Genomic DNA, 15,599 nt, shown 5'->3' on the forward strand with positions numbered 1-15,599 from the left:
CCAGAGGAGTCGCTATCACAGCGATATAAAACAGGTCAAAATAAGCAGACTGATTACTGTTTATCCTACAAAGGGCTAAATAGATATCACACCTGGCAGCTAACTGTCCTTATTGTTCTTAAATGTGTGGTACATAAGGAACCTGCAACATGAACCAGGTGATGCAGGCTGCATGTCATGGAGTGAATATCACACATTGCCTGCGCGGCCAGCGGTTAAAGTCTCTACGTTCTAAATATGACTAATTGGCCTGCTGTTCTGCTTCTTATGATACCGGTTAGAACTCATTACTGGGATGTTCCACCTCACTGGGCTCCGGTGCTCCAGCTCAGATGAAGGGAATTAAACAAGCACACACACACACACACACACACACACATGATTTTATGTTTATATACTTTCAAATAATTGGTTGGTTTTATCTGTTAAAGTGCATGACAGCTTTTGTCCCTTCCAGCTCCAGTGAGGCACAATTCCAGTAATTTTTTTACCATTTGTTCATTAATGGGTAAATGTCCTCCCGGGGATTTCTGATACCTCTGCCAAGTCCACTCTGCTGGGCATTAGCTTGCAGCAATACCTTTTCTCATTGATTTGTATCTGCGCCTCCACCTTGCAGTCTGAGCGTTGGTACAAGATGGCTCGACACAAAATCCTTTCGGTGTGCCAGCGTCGTCGGTTACCGCAGAAGCAAAACAAACCAGCTCGTAGTGCACTTACATCACCTCAGCAACGTGTGCTCTGCAATGAACCCGGAGTGAGTTATTCGGGCTGCAAATCAACCTGTCTCCTGATATGACAGGTCCTCTTGATTCTGTTTTAAGGTTGTGCAAAACTTAAACAACAGTTGATCCAAATTGCCAAAGGCGCAGTGTTGATATGTGACAAACAGAAGGAGAGGCAAAGACTGAACTTTCGACTGTGATTCCTCACAACAAATCGGCCTGCAGGCTCAAAAAAGACGCAACAACACAAGTCACTTCCTGATGTAATAAAAGAGGCATTTAGAGCTCGTTTTTTAAAACTATGGGAGCCTAAATGGGTCATGTACGTTTTGACTATTATTTACTGAGCCTCAGGTCCCGGCTGAGAGATTAACAAACTCAGGGGAACAGACACACTGATAAGAAGTAAATCACATAAACCTAAGCACATCAATCTAAAGCATCCTCTCATTTGCATAATATCTGATTGCAGCTTCGTGCACTCAGGATTTACGAGGATTAATCACTTCTACATGCATCAACCGTGACGTGTCACTGTGTTTGAACGGTAAAGTATGCGAGGCACTAAATAGAACCAAGAGCTGTTCCAATATATCATTTTGTTGACATGCATGAAGTCAGAGAAAGACACTAAAATGCATCTGTATTAAGGATACAGATGCATTAACATATATAAACTTAAGCGATCAGTTTTTACTCATATTATCATTATTTATTGGAGTTCCCCAAGGCTCAATCCTCGGTCCTTTTGTTATTACTATTCCCATGCTTCCATTAAGACAGATTAATAATCCACCTATCATACTTCTGCAGCTTTCCTCTGAAGGTGGATTGGACCAATAAGTCATTTCATGTCATGCCATGCCATGTTTGCATCCTACATCCATATTGTATCCCCTCTAACCACTGCTTTTAAATCAAACATCTGTGTCCATCAATGATGACACACTTCCCCTGATTAAAAGAACACCATAAACACATGTTACTGTGGCCCTGGGTGATCTGTGCCCTGACTCCCCGCTGCAGGGTGCAGCAGCAGCCCTGCTCTTTGGGTACCATGTCCGCTCCCTCCTCATCTGTGTGCAGATATACGCTCCTCCCATGCTGGGCTCAATCAATCTCACACGCGCGCACACACACACACACACACACACACTGCAACTGTGACCTCCACTGACAGTTAATGCTTTGTGCAAATCAAACCAGCTGAGCTGCAAGAGAAAAAAAGCTCCATCGAGTGAGTGACTGTAAAGCTTGCAGCCGAACACAGCCGACACATTCCTACTGTGCCTGTTGTGAGTCACAGCCAATTACAACGCACGACATCGTGCGATATAAACGCGTTTTCGTAAATTCAGCTCTTACCTGCCCACAGTCTGGTTGGCGAGCTGTCTCATTCGGTTGAACTGCTTCTTCATCTTGTGTTTTTCTGCGTTACCACCGGGCGGTAGAGCAGCTCCGCATATCTCATTGATAGGAATAAAGTCAGATCTGATCTACGGCAGGCGAGGAGGGTCAGTCTTTAAACATCCACGTTTTTTTAAACATCCAGTGTTTGAGGTAAAAATCTCCTCATTTTAGCAGATGAGTGTCTCCGTCCTCCGCGTCGCTCCGCTGCTCCAGAGATGCTGGACCGATTCCTCCTCTCTCCCCCCCCCTCACCCCCCCAACACTGACAGCTCGCTGGCGACACGACGTCCCCAACCGGTGCACTGTGGGAAATGTAGTATAGTATAGATATCTTCGATACACACGTTTTTTAGCATAGCATTTTTTAGCACTTTAATTTAATAAAATCGATTAAATGTTGTACAAACAAAGAGGACACAACAACTGTAACAGCATGCATTCCCTCTTAAGTATTATACAATTAGAATGTATGCCTTAATTATTCCACTTTTCTTTTTATTATTTACTTACTTTTTAATGTTTTTATGTATTTATTTTTGCCTCCCTGGCATGTAAGTTTGAATCTGTGCAATCTGTGTTAATGAAGAATTCAGGAACACAGCGTTGATGTTGTTAAACTCCACTTATTTATTTTTGTCAATATTGTTGTTTTAATGGATATTAATACTCCTTTTTCTGTCTTTTAAAATGTGTTCAGATAAATCAATGCAAAGACAAGGGGCGCCATCATGAAATCCAAAATATAAAATTCTTTATGTTTTCGTAAAGGGGATAAGGAGAACACAGGACATGTGATTAACAGAGCCTACATATATATGCTGGAGCAGCAAAAAATAACCACGCAATTTAATTACAGTTAAACTTTAAGGGTGGCATAGGACAATGATTTCCAATTGAGGGTCGGGGCCCCCAAAGTGGCCCCAACATGAATCGCAGGATGATTAAATGGATAAAAATGTAATTAAAAATATATTCTTTTACCCCTGAAGAAGTCTAACAATCCTTCAAACTATCTGAAAAAGAAAAATCTAGCTTTAATTGAAAAGCTCGCGTCCACACTGAGGCTGTTCCTGACGAGGGGTCACTAGTGGACAATGATTAACATTAACGATTAGAGCAATTGATTCTTTAATAACCAGAGAACAGCTTAAGGTCATCAGGGTCTTAATAACCCTGTAAGCTTTGCACAAAAGACATTAAAGAAAAACTTAATTGGTGCCTCAGAATAGATCCCCTTAAGCCCATAATACTAACCATTATTTCTTAAAGCTACATTGTTTTGAATTGATAATAGTTCTTGATTTAATGAAGAAATTGAGCACATTTAAGTTTAAAACAATGCGTTTTGCTATCTCTGACTCGATTAATCTCAAAAGCTTTAAACATCTCGACTATTTAGTATTTTGCAGGTTAATTATCTGAAGGCCTGTACTCCAAATGCCAGACATGTTGGCCCATCTATAGTAATATAATAGGCCTATTTATAGCCCACAAAAAGGAAATGTCAGTACCTCGATGTTCATGAGGACAGTTAATTCTCCATAAAAGCTTTATTGCTCAAGGTTCAAGTCTTGAAGACAGATTTTAAGAGTATAGCTGTGTTCCGGATATGAAGCGTTAACTCCAGATTCACTGGATGTGATGTTTGGTGAGACTGTTAACTTTGTGCAGGTGAACAGCATCATCTTGTGGCTGTTAGAGACAAGTAGGAAACTCCTGCGTAGCTTCACTTCAGTTTGATCTGCAGGAGCAGTGATGAAGACAACACAAAGTGCAGCTTCAATACACTCCGTTGCGAGTTTATTAGGTATAAAAAGGTAAAACTACTTATAAAGTACATCATTTGTCAGGTGTTTTATTCACAAGATCAGACTTTCCCATCTTGTTATTTTATCTATAAACAGTTAGTTTTCTTAAAAGTGGTCAAGAATAAATATGAAAATATACAAAACCTTTAGACACATACACACATACATACTGTATATGTATACATTTATACATATTGTGGGTTTTTCGACTTAATGATTTAAAATATTTTAGGCTCAGAAAATTTAAGAAACAAATTAATAAATACAACAATTTAACTATTTTCACATCCAGTGTGTAATTACACTCCGCTGCCACAGAGGGCGCCAACGAGTCTTTGTTCAATGTTTTGTGGAGCAGCAGAAGAAGAAACTGTACTTGGAGTTTACTTGTTGGATGACAGTAGATCAAATTTTACAGGTTGCTGTTGTTAGTTTCTCTGCTCGGAAACAACTCCCTACATTTCGACGTCGAGTCCGGCTGCTTCTCCCCTGGAATAGAAAATGCGGGACCGAACTAAAGAATTAGGAAACGTGAGTTTCAAAGTAAACGGCTAGGGTTAGCATTAGCGCGCTAGCATGCTAACTTAGCCTGTTCAATGTGTTTATAGTGACTTAAGTGTTAAACTATGACAACTTTGACTAAGAAAGTACACCAATAAACGTGATTTAAAATAACAACGTGGAACGTTTTACGGCTCTAAATGTTAACTTTAAAGACATTATACTCTCAACTTCCGGTTCAGCCCTGTGTCCTTACAGGAGATGCCAGTCTGTTTGTGTTCTCAACATAAACAGATCTTTATTTTCTTTATATGTGTTTACATTTATTTGCAGAATGCAGAGGCTTCAGATGAGGATGAGGAGGGAAAACCTCTCGTGATCAAACCTGGAACCTCTTTAGCCAAAGAGGAGAAGGACAACGATGCTTTCTTTAAGAAGGTAAAACAGTTTGTATTAATAATGATGTTAATCAACATGCAGCTTTTATTTGATAAGGGACAGTGCACATTAATAAAAACATTGCTGTAAATGCGCCAAGAGGCTGTAGTCCCAAAGAGACAGATGTTACAAAGTGAACCTATAAACACATTTAATTTGTGTGAGTTTGGATTCAATGTTGGAGAAATAACTCTCATAACTCTGCTTGTTTGGTCCCACCAGCATCTTCTACCTAAAGATAATCAATACAATTATATAAAACGGAGACAAGCAGCGGTTTGCTCCCATTTCAGAAGCTAACCAGAGAATGTTTGGATGATTGATCAACAAAACGTCTTGTGAAATTAATTTTCTATTTATCAACTACTTAAATAATCAACTTTAAAATGTTTCTGCTTATGAACTTCAAAACTTACAACTTGTTTACGGATCTTAGGTGCGAGAAATCCACGAGGGTCTGCAGAGTCTCAAAGCGATGGTGTCGAAGCTCGAGAATAAACAGAAGACGGTGCTCGGGGTGGCGCTGCCGGAGGAGAGTAAGTATGATCATTAAGGCCGCCGGAGTACTGATCATATCCACAAAGTCCAAGAGCAACAAATGATGGAACAGGTTTTAAGTGCCGTTCTCCTGTTGGGGTCAGGTATGAAGAAAGAGCTCCAGACTCTTCGAGAGGAGATCAAAACTTTGGCGAGTCAGATCCAGAGGAAACTCAAGAGTGAGTACTGATGGAGGACACGTGGACTCTGTTTATTCATGTTTTGTGTACATGACTCTTTACTTATCAGTTATCTTTCTGCAGATATGGAACCGAAGAAGGGAGACGACGATGGAAAATATGTACCCATAAACACTCGGATGCAACGGACCCAGGTTGGATATCACCGACGCATCATCAGACCTCAGCTGCACGAAGGCTTTTTATTCCGCGGCAAAAGTGACGGAAATGTTTCCTTCTCTGCAGCACGGCGTCCTGTCGAAGGAGTTCGTGGAGCTGATGGGTCACTGCAGCACCATCCAGTCCCAGTACAGAGACCGCAACGTGGAGAGAATACAGAGGCAGCTGAAGATCAGTGAGTACAGCGGACACAGCTATGATTTCTGCTTCCAGGCTTGTGGTCTGAGGTCTTCTTCACGGCCGCATCGATCACTTCCTCCTCCGCCGAGTCTCGTGACGGCGGCCACGTGCCGTCTCCTGTCTCTCTGTCACTTTCTACGACACTCACTTCTCTTTTAAACCACCGTGTGTAACGTTTATGAGCTCTATAGAGATCTAATAAATGGTTTATAATGTAGTTTATGTTATAACTTCTCCTTTGAAGATGTGTATTTTTTCTAATATATTCACCTGTTTATACAGCTGCATTATGTGTTATAAACAAGTAATTAAATGTTTACATACTGCTCATGAATGGAGAGTAGGAGAGTCAAAGTAAAGCGTTATGATCGTAGAGCTGCAACGATTAGTCGATAGTTGATTAGTTGTTTGAAAGAGAATTAAATGCCATTTATTTTGATGATTGATTCATCGTTTAAGTTATTTTCAAAGCAAAAATAACAAATATTTCATGGTTTAATGAAGAGAATTTGCTGTTTTTCTTACTTGGCTTTTTGTGTGTTTAACTGTTTTAAAGACCAAATAATGAATCGAGAAAAAAACGAAATCTGTTAATTGCAGCCGTACGTTGTAATCGTTGTGTCTCCATCAGCTCAACGTTCACACAAACTTCACCGACAGGACGGCTCTTCTCTTTTCAGCTCAGATCGAGTTTTTGTATTTTCATTTTCAGTGTCTCACAACAACAACAACAACAACTAACGCACTTCTCACTTTCAGCCGGGAACGACGTGACTGACGAAGAACTGGATCAGATGCTCGAGAGCGGCCAGACGGATGTTTTCACCCAGAATGTGAGTAGGTGTGAGATGAGAGAAGAAAACCACAACACAACCATTACCTGCTGAAGAAAAGCACACTTACAGTTGCAGGTTCCCCCCCCCAACCACCAACCACCAACTAGTCGTAGTTGTGAACACTACTGAGAAAGTGTCTCTGCTCTGTTGTCGTCTCTCTAATCGTTCTTCATGGAGAACAGTCCTTCATTAGTCCTGCTGCCTCTAGTGACGTCTGTGGTGTGAAGCCTCCTGCTGGCTTTGATGTGCTCAGTCACACAGTGGTGGAAGGAGTTTAACTTGTAATGTAGTACTTTCTTATTTTTGGTACTTTTAGTGAAGTAAAGGAGCCGAGTACTTCTTCCACCACTGATCATAGATGAAACCTGCCGACTCTTGTTTTCTCTACTGATGATAATGCAGCTAACCCTCACTGTGGTCTTCAGATCCTGATCGACGCTCACGCCACAAAGCAGGCTCTGAATGAGATCGAGACCCGGCGCGACGAGATCCTGAAGCTGGAGCGGAGCATCAAAGACCTGCACGACATGTTCCAGTACCTGGCCATGGAGGTGGAGGCTCAGGTGAAGCAGCTCCGGGGGTGAAGTCTGTCTGAAGTCTTCGGTTACGAAGAGCGTCTGATTCTGATGTGTTTCTGCCTCCTGCAGGGAGAGATGCTGAACCGGGTCGAAACCAACATCAAGGAGTCGTCCAACTACGTGGAAAAAGCCAAGGACAACACGGAGAAAGCCGTCACGTATCAGAAGAAAGCGTTCAAGGTACAATCTAAAGACACCACGGACACATCTGTAGTGGGCCGACCGGCCCTTTAAAGAAACACTCCACCCACAAAGTGATGTGGGTGGAGTGTTCCTGTCTACTCCGGTCCACTGTGACCGCCTGCAAGCGGGAGATTGTTTATGCGGTTATAGTGTTATACTGTACATAAGGTTTTGAGTTTAAAGCATTTCTTTAAACTGGTCCTGCTTCACTCCAGGTTCTCACGAAAACCATTGGATCACATCTGTCCATTTCTGTCCACAAGCAGACGAGAAGACGAGTCGCTTCTCTTTCTGGCTGCTGACAGGAAATCCTCTCGCACTCAATATTCATATTTGTGAATACATGGTTTTCAGGTTGAATGATAAACTTCTGGTCATTACTAAGCTTTCAAAAGACAAATAACTGTCTTATTCATTTAGAGACCCTCGACATTTAGCTATTGAGGCTTTCAGGAGGTCTGAAGTGTCAAATCCTGCCCCGACATATTATATAGTTCTTTCTCGTTGGCTAAGGAATCTTTTGTTTTTTTTTGTCTCTCTTCCGATGCAGAAAAAGATCTGGATAGCGATCTGTTTGGGCATCCTCCTCCTCATCATCATCATCTCACTGGTCACCGCCTTCGGCACCTAACACCAGGCAGTGTGCGCTGTCAGCTGGAGACAAAGAACATCCTCTTTCATGTAAATAACTTCCTCCCACAGGATGTACGGGTGAATGTATTCAGCTGTCATCCCTCTGCTTTTCACACCCGTCTTCCTCTAACCCTCCTGTCGTCCCAACGGCCCTTGTTTTGTTTTTTTAAAGAAGAAATGTGCTTTTTACTCCCAAGTGACTTCAATCTCACCCACAATTCCACTCAAGAGGTAGTGCTGCTGGTTTATGGAAACCCCCCCCCCCCCAGGTCTACAAAACAAAGACAATTTGTGAACTGTTACGTCAGTGCTCCTTCTTAAAGAATGAAATAAAAGAGGAACTAAGTGGCCTTGAGCAAAGCACACTGCAGTGTTGAACTGATCGTACTGTACTCAGGAAGCTGTGCGTCGTTTCTGGAGGAAGTAGAGTCAGGGTTTCTTTTATAGACCAATATAATTGTACATAACCGTATATTGCTGGTGATCAAGACATTCTTTAAAGATGTTTCAAACTGCCTACATGGAACAAATGTAAATAGGTTTTTTTGGTGAAATAGTTCAGCCCCACTCTCGTTTTATGTCTCATCACTGCAGTAAAAGGCCCGATTTTATTTGTATTTATGATTTAAAACATTTGCTGAGCTGCTGCAGCCACACATTATGAAATCTGTATTTTGTGCCTTCTTAACGTCCAGCTGAGACTGTCACGTTGTGCACTAACATTGTCAAGAAGGGACGGAGAGACTTTTTAATTTGTTTATATTTGTTTTGAATTCACGCAGCAGTGTTTAGTCAGACACATTTAACTTTATTTTTCTTCACCCGTTTTGTCACGTTGTGCAACTTGTTTAAATCCCGGAGCAGGTGATGCGTTTACTAACCTGTGAACACATTCACACGATGAGACAAACGTGTCAAGAAAAATAAACCAAAACGGTTTGTTAAGTCATCAAAGTGTCCTTTGGAATCAGGAAGTAAGAAGTGACGCATTTCAACCTAAAATAAACTTCCGGTTTGTTTCATTATTCTGTCTTGTATCATTAACTGTTACACATATGTTTGACTTCACACCGTCACAGTATTTTGGTTTTCTCACCACGATTAAACATCAACACAATGAAAAATGGAAACTAATTTTTGGTCTTTTTATTCAACTGTAATTGTCTTAATTGTTAAAGTAAAACAATGTGGAATTACAAGGGATCAAAGGAATGCAACAAATGGAGAGAGACAAATCAAAAATAAGACCATCACCATAAACTACCCCCCCCCCCCCCCCAAATATCCAAAAGTAAATCGACAATTTACAGTCATCTGGAACTGTACCAGTCATTTTATTCACATTTTTTTTTTTTTTTTTTACATGAAGTGATGGTGACAAAAAAAGAAATGGGTGAAAAAGAAACCATTAGTCCGGCAGCACTGATGCACCCGGTGCTTTTCTTGATATTCTGGGTTTTGTCGTTTGTTTGGCTTTATTTTAATAACGAGAGAAGCTCAACACCCGAGCTTCAGGTGCTTCACAAGGCAATCTGAGGTTCAAACCCATTTGGCCAAAGAGGCACTCTTCATTTCAACAACTTGTCCTTCTGATATAAATACATAACGAAGTGGACCGCAACTATAACTGCCTTTGGGAAGATTTGGGGGGAAATTACTTGTTTTGCTGCTCCAGGTCTGACCGGCAGCAAAAGATGTTCCAAGACAATTTGCAACTTCAATTAATACATTTTCAAGGTACCAGGAACCAATTAATCGACTGAAGTTGATGTTAAACTCTAGAACTACACCATGTACTGAAAAGCCGAGGGCCACAATATCAGATGTGCAAATGAGAAATGCAAGGCTGGATTTAAAAATGAATCCGATGAACAGAAACGGACAAAACAACAAAAAGAAAACTGCGGGGGGGGGGGGGGGGCAAGCAAAGACAAGCTCCAGCATAGTGCAGCAAAGATCACATTGACAGATCTGGTCTCCTCCTAATACCCTGGAAGAAATAATAAAATATGCATAACTTATCAACTGACTACAAAGAAACAGTCAGGACAGCTGACGAAATTTATCAAAACCAAACTCTCTAAAACCTCCAACTTACAATACAACTGGTCACTCATAAGTTTTTAATGTCACACAGATGACGTTTCGTTTATGACCCTAATAGAGGGCGCCGTATAATCCCATCTTAACACAGAAGATCTGAGTGTTCCAGTCTTTAATGATTACAGTACATAATGTGAACTAGCAACTTTCCTTTGCACCTTTGTCCCCCTAAAGTCCCAGTGGTGAATTTATCCACTGTACCATCTCTCGGTCTGTTTTGCGGACGCACGAACAGTGGCGCCACATTTTTTATTTATTTTTTAATTTTTTTTACCCGACATCCCCGAGCCTTCCCCCAGCGTGACAATGGCTGAGCTGGTGAGAGGACCAGCTCCGATTGGATGAGGGAGAGGGCCCAAGAGGCAGGGAGGTCCCTGGCTTGTGCAGCACTCAGTCCTCCTTGCATTCATTAAGAGTGCACACAAAGCAGCAACCGTGGGGAGGTCGTGACATGCTCTCGTAACGTGTTCGGCAACAGCACTTCCCGCTTCCATTTTTATTCATTTTTTTAACCCCTTTTGGCACTCTTGATCATGTCTTGTTGTGTCGATGTTGACCAGAAGAGGAGCGGGTGCTGGCAGCCGGTGACCTGGCCTGCACCGCTGCGAGCGCGGCGACGCTACGCAGCACTCTGTTCGCCGTCCCCTCCGCTCCCGAGCTGCTCGTCACCTCCTGCGAGAGCTTCTGGGACCTCCTGTCCCTCCGACTCTCCCTGTGGTGGCCCCGCTTGTCTCTGCTGCGACCCCTCTCGCTGCCGGAGGAGGCTGCGCGGGACTCCCTGTGTTCCGTGTTTTGAGAGCTGATACTGTGGGTTCGCTGGCTGCTGTTGCTGCTGCTGCTGCTGCTGCTTCTTCGGCGGCTTCTGCTGCTGCGTCCGCCGTCACTGCTCATGCTGCTGCAGGCGCTATGGCCCCGGGACGAGGACTGCGTCTCGGCCTCGCCCTCCTTTCCCCTCGACGACTTCCTACTCCCTCTCTCCTTATCCTCTGCTCTAGACCTCTTGTACTCCAAATCCATGGGTGGAACTAGAGAACCGGGGCACTGTCTGGTGGAGCGGGAGGCAGAGCGGCTTGTCTGGTTGGGCGTTGAAGGTTTGCTGCCACTGCTTTTATTATTGGTAAGATTTACAGAGTTAGTCTGAGGGGAGGCTGGTACACCTTTGCTTTTCAGCTTTTGGTTCTTGTCAGAGGAGGAGGCCTTAGCACCAGGGTCTCTCCGAAGGGTGTGGCCGGGGGTGTCCACCCTGCCTTTCATTGCTAGGAGCTTGGCTGCCGCATTGAGTGCAGAGCACCTCTTCCCCAGAACTTCGGGCTCACGAGGCAGCGAGGGCACGCTGTTTGTCTGAGCTTTACTGTCTTGTGAAGGCTGAGATCCTGCAGACTTCCTGGTGACCCGAACAGAAGATGTATCACTGCCCGACTCTCCACCCGTGGATGGGTTGGCGTTGTTTGATGCATTTCTGTTGCTGTGCGCAGATTTCTTTCCATGCCGGCCGTTGCCCTTTTCCTTCTCGTGATCTTGTAGCCCGTGCTTTGCTGAGCGAGTCAACCGGTGCTCCTTCCTGCGCTTACTGTTGTCAGAGTCCGAGGAGGTGGAGGAGGAAGACCTGGAGCACCTTCCCCGAGAGGTAGCGGCGGTGAGCTCCTTCTCCCCGCCCTCTTTGTTCTTCTCCTCCTTCCCAGTTTCCGAGGTGACGTCCATTCGCCTCTTCTTGGTAGGGAGTCGATTCTCGTAAGTCCTCTTGTGGTGAGCTTGACGAGTGAGCGTCGATGTGGAGCACCCAGACGATGACGAAGAGGAGCGAGCGGACTCCTGACTACTCTGGCGACTAAGAGGCCTTTTCTGGATTGGAGTCTTCTGATCTTCAGTAGTTTTCTCCACCTCCTCTTGCTTGAGTTCTTCTTTCTGAGGGGCAGCTGCAGGCGGCGCTCCCTCCCTTCCTGACTCTAGGTCTTTGGTCTCCGAGGAACTCTCCACCCTTCTTCTTTTAGGCTGAGACTTACACGAGTCCTCCTTTTTGTCATCCTCCTCCTCCTTGCTGGTCCTTGCGCCATCCTCCACAGCATCTACTTCCATTTCTGTCCCCGTGTCCAGGTCACCTTTAGATGCAGACACTTTCTGCGTTTGCTCTAAAGTTGGTTTCTCAGATGACTCACTAGAAGAAGCAGATGTGGGTGTCCGGGGCAGGGCCTCTGTCTGGGCTGGTGCGGACACGTCACTGGACGCAGAGCTTTGCACTTGCAGGGGAATTACTGCAGACGTTTGTGTGGTGCAAACCGGAGGAACGGCTTTGGTTGGGGCAGCTGTGGTAGCTGCTACTGACTCAGGGGTGGCTGTGGTAGTGGATGCTTGGGTGGCTGTGACAACGGTTGTGGTAGTGACTGCAATGGACTTTTCTGGGGATGATGTAGTTGTGGTGACTGTCGGTAATGGAGCTGGTGTAGAAGTGGTTACGGGAGGTGGGATCTTGACTGTCTTTTCTGCAGTTGTGGGCGGGGTAGTTGACGTTGTGTGTTCTTTGGAAGGGGCTGCTGCTGCTGCTACTACTACTACAGGGATCGTCTCTTGGACTTTCTCTGTTGGGGACGATGTAGTTGCTGTAACTGTCTTAGCCTTGGCTGTGGTAGTTACACTGGCAGACGTTGTTGGGGAAGGACTACAGGTTGGGGTTGGTACAGCACAAGGTTTTGCCGAGGACGCGCCGGCCACAGGAACAGCAGATAGCTGTCCATGTGTGGCCACTTGAGCCATTGGTGGTGGTGAGGTTGCGACTGGTTTGGTAGCTGTCACATTAGTCCTTGCTTGGTTTGGAGAAGATGCAACTGTACTTGCAGCAGATACTGAGACCGTTGTTACTGATGGTGTTGTAGAAGCAGACATGGTTGGGCTCGCAGTGGGAACTGTGCTCGAGCTAGTTGGACTAGCTTGGACTGTTTTTACCGTCGTCGTCACAGTTGTTGCCGTCGTGGGGAAAGATGTTGAGGTCGCTGAAGCTGAAGCTGAAACCTTCTGGGTGGCAGTCGGAGCAGAGGTAACAATAGCTGCGGTAGATGTTGTAGATGACAGAGCGGAGGCTTGCGGCAAATCCTTCACAGCAGTAGTTTTAGTTGTGACTGATTTCACTGTAGTGGTGACTGCTGGTGCAACGCTGACTGTTTTTGATATCACATTAGAAGTAATCGTTGTGTCGGGAACTGATGCGGGAACTGATGCGGGAACTGATGCGGGAACTGCGTTGACGGCCACAACAGAAGATGACACAGTCGATGTCGTGGCAGCTGGTGTGGTATTGTGTGGTCCTGTTGATTTCACAGTTGTAGAAACTGAAGGTTTTGGTTCTACTGGCGCTTTAGAAGCAGTGGAAACCACAAGTGTTGGTTGTACACCGGTAGGAGTTGATGCGACAGTGCTGGCAGGTGGCAAAGGAGTTGTGGTAGTTGGGGTAGCAGTGGCTGGGATAATAGCAGACGTAGAAACAGGACAGGACACCTGGGTTAATGCTGGGTCTGCACTTGGAGCTGTAGCCAGAGCAGAACTTACGCATTGGGCTGAGGCAACAACAGAAAGAGGTGCAGGTGCAGTGGGTTCAGGTGCAGTGGGTGCATGCACTGAAGCTGCGACTGGTGTGGAAGCTTCATCTGTTGTTGTGGGGGATTGAGCTGGATTTGGAGCCAGGGCTGAAACCTTAGTCTTAGTGTCTGTTTCCTCAGCTTTGGTAGACTGGGATGCCTGACTTGTAGTGACAACAGCAGCTATCGGGGTCTCCGACTTGTTTGGAGACAGAGGTGTTGGCTCTGTGCTAGCTTCAGTTTTTGATAGATCAGATACACCAGTAGGGGTGTTCTCATTTTTAGAGTTCTGTCCTTCACTGGCAGTTTCTGGCGTGGTTGTGGAGTCTTTGCGAGGACGACCCCTCTTACGTTTTGGAGAGAGGGGGGGGTTCCCTTCCTCACTTGGCAAGGTAGGCAGTGGGGAAGGGGCCACTGTGTTGTCAGGCTCAGGTAACCTAGGGGGAGTCTTCGGGGGCCGGCCCCTTTTTCTTTTCAAAGGTGTCACAAGAGAATTGGACTCTGTGGATGTTGAAGTGGCGTCTTTGCCTGGTGGTGTGTCAGTTTTTCTGGACTGGTTCCATCCCCTTCCTCGGCCCAGATGCTGCTGTTGCTCTATCAGCTGAGCAGCCATGCGAGATTCAGTTTCCAACCTGCGCCGCACAGGAAGATTTCTCAGCACGGGCATGTCCGGAGAATGATGGGCTGGAGAATATGGAGGATAACTTCTGACAGGCGGCAGGTGCACAACCGGACTAGGAGTAGATTCCTGGTCCTGAGGAGATTTGGTAAGGGCCCCTTTGCTTTTGTTGTCGGGGCTTGGCGATGTGTCTTTGTTTGTTTCATCGACGAAGCCGGCAGTGTTCTCCTCCACGGTTGCCTCCTCTGAAGAAGCTCCACCTCCAGTGCCGCTTCCTCGCCGCCTCCTCCGTCTCGGCTCCTTCTCCTCCACCACCGTGACCAGCCGCCCCGGAAGCTTCCGCAGGACTTTGGCCGACGGAGAGTCTTCAACCAGGCCCCGCAGGACTTCACAGTCGGCTGACTGACGCTTGCGAGGCGATCGGGAGCTGGTGGACGGGGGAGACATGGCGCTGTGGTCTTTGACGTCATGTTTTGCCTGATGGTCCACCGGGCAGCTGGATTCTAGCGATGACTCAGACGCCCTCCTCTCGTTCTCCCCCTCTTTGTCCTCTCTGCAGGCTTTGAAGGTCTTGCCGTCAGTCTCCCCAACACACTGTGGTTTCCCTCCGGGGGGAGAGGCTGTAGGAGGGGAAGGGCCTGGACTGGGATTGGAGCGGTTTGGCGGAGTCCTGGTTTTGATGGTCTGGTGATCTCTGGCAGGAGAAAGTTTGGAGGAATCTTGAAGCTTGGTTGATGAGGTTTTGTGATGGTCTGTGTGGGACGGGGTGGTAGACACAGCAGTAGTGTCTTTGACAGCCCCTCGTCCTCTCAGACCACAGCGGAGTCTTTCAGGCACCTCTCTAGTGGGCTCGGGCTCAGGTTCGGGCGAGGCCCCACGCAGACGACCACTGGTCCTGGTAGAGGTGACGATCTTGTCCTTGTCCTTGGGTTTACGGCCACGGCGGGCTGGCTGAGCAGGCTCCACAGAAGCAGGCGTTGACGAAAAGTCATCGTCGTCCTCTTCGGATGACGCGTGGAGCTTTAGGCCCTCTTCCTTGGCCTGGTCAAGGCCCTTCCTAGCAGCCTCCACTTGCTCCTAAACACACACCAGCAGAGCGGAGTTACAGTTGTGGTCATGG

General features: G+C 45.8%; 3 protein-coding genes across 6 annotated transcripts in view; 1 reads left to right on the forward strand and 2 right to left on the reverse strand.

Moving 5' to 3' along the window:
• The window catches only part of LOC116381082 (rho GTPase-activating protein 44-like), a 58,302-nt gene extending 55,929 nt beyond the window's left edge, over window positions 1-2,373 (reverse strand). Inside the window, exon 1 of the mRNA XM_031842920.1 lies at window positions 2,091-2,373. Within this exon, the coding sequence (XP_031698780.1) occupies window positions 2,091-2,143 (53 nt within the window). The 5' untranslated portion in view covers window positions 2,144-2,373. The remainder of the gene's footprint in view (window positions 1-2,090) is intronic.
• A 1,931-nt stretch (window positions 2,374-4,304) lies between these two features.
• Window positions 4,305-9,318, forward strand: stx4 (syntaxin 4). Its single transcript, XM_031843043.1, has 10 exons — window positions 4,305-4,474; window positions 4,778-4,882; window positions 5,319-5,418; window positions 5,524-5,598; window positions 5,683-5,753; window positions 5,845-5,953; window positions 6,718-6,791; window positions 7,220-7,357; window positions 7,442-7,552; window positions 8,106-9,318. Exons 1-10 carry the CDS (start codon window positions 4,445-4,447, stop codon window positions 8,184-8,186), a joined length of 894 nt encoding a protein of 297 aa, XP_031698903.1. The 5' UTR covers window positions 4,305-4,444; the 3' UTR covers window positions 8,187-9,318.
• A 1-nt stretch (window position 9,319) lies between these two features.
• The window catches only part of srcap (Snf2-related CREBBP activator protein), a 31,570-nt gene continuing 25,290 nt past the window's right edge, over window positions 9,320-15,599 (reverse strand). For 3 of the 4 annotated variants that reach the window (XM_031843040.1, XM_031843041.1, XM_031843039.1), the window contains one exon: window positions 9,320-15,556. In XM_031843040.1, coding sequence (XP_031698900.1) covers window positions 10,823-15,556 — 4,734 coding nt within the window. In that variant the 3' untranslated portion in view covers window positions 9,320-10,822. The remainder of the gene's footprint in view (window positions 15,557-15,599) is intronic. The other variant, XM_031843042.1, reaches the window with a different exon arrangement.

This window comes from Anarrhichthys ocellatus, unplaced genomic scaffold, assembly GCF_004355925.1.
Source record: "Anarrhichthys ocellatus isolate YVR2014 unplaced genomic scaffold, GSC_Weel_1.0 scaffold4, whole genome shotgun sequence".
In the NCBI taxonomy this organism is placed as follows: Eukaryota; Metazoa; Chordata; class Actinopteri; order Perciformes; family Anarhichadidae; genus Anarrhichthys; species Anarrhichthys ocellatus.

Excerpts from the sequence above, each read along its gene's own strand:
- stx4 (XM_031843043.1), top strand. The coding sequence starts at position 4,445 with ATGCGGGACCGAACTAAAGAATTAGGAAAC. Across the intron at positions 5,954-6,717 it reads ACAGAGGCAGCTGAAGATCA|CCGGGAACGACGTGACTGAC; the intron begins GTGAGTACAGCG and ends TCTCACTTTCAG. Across the intron at positions 6,792-7,219 it reads CGGATGTTTTCACCCAGAAT|ATCCTGATCGACGCTCACGC; the intron begins GTGAGTAGGTGT and ends TGTGGTCTTCAG.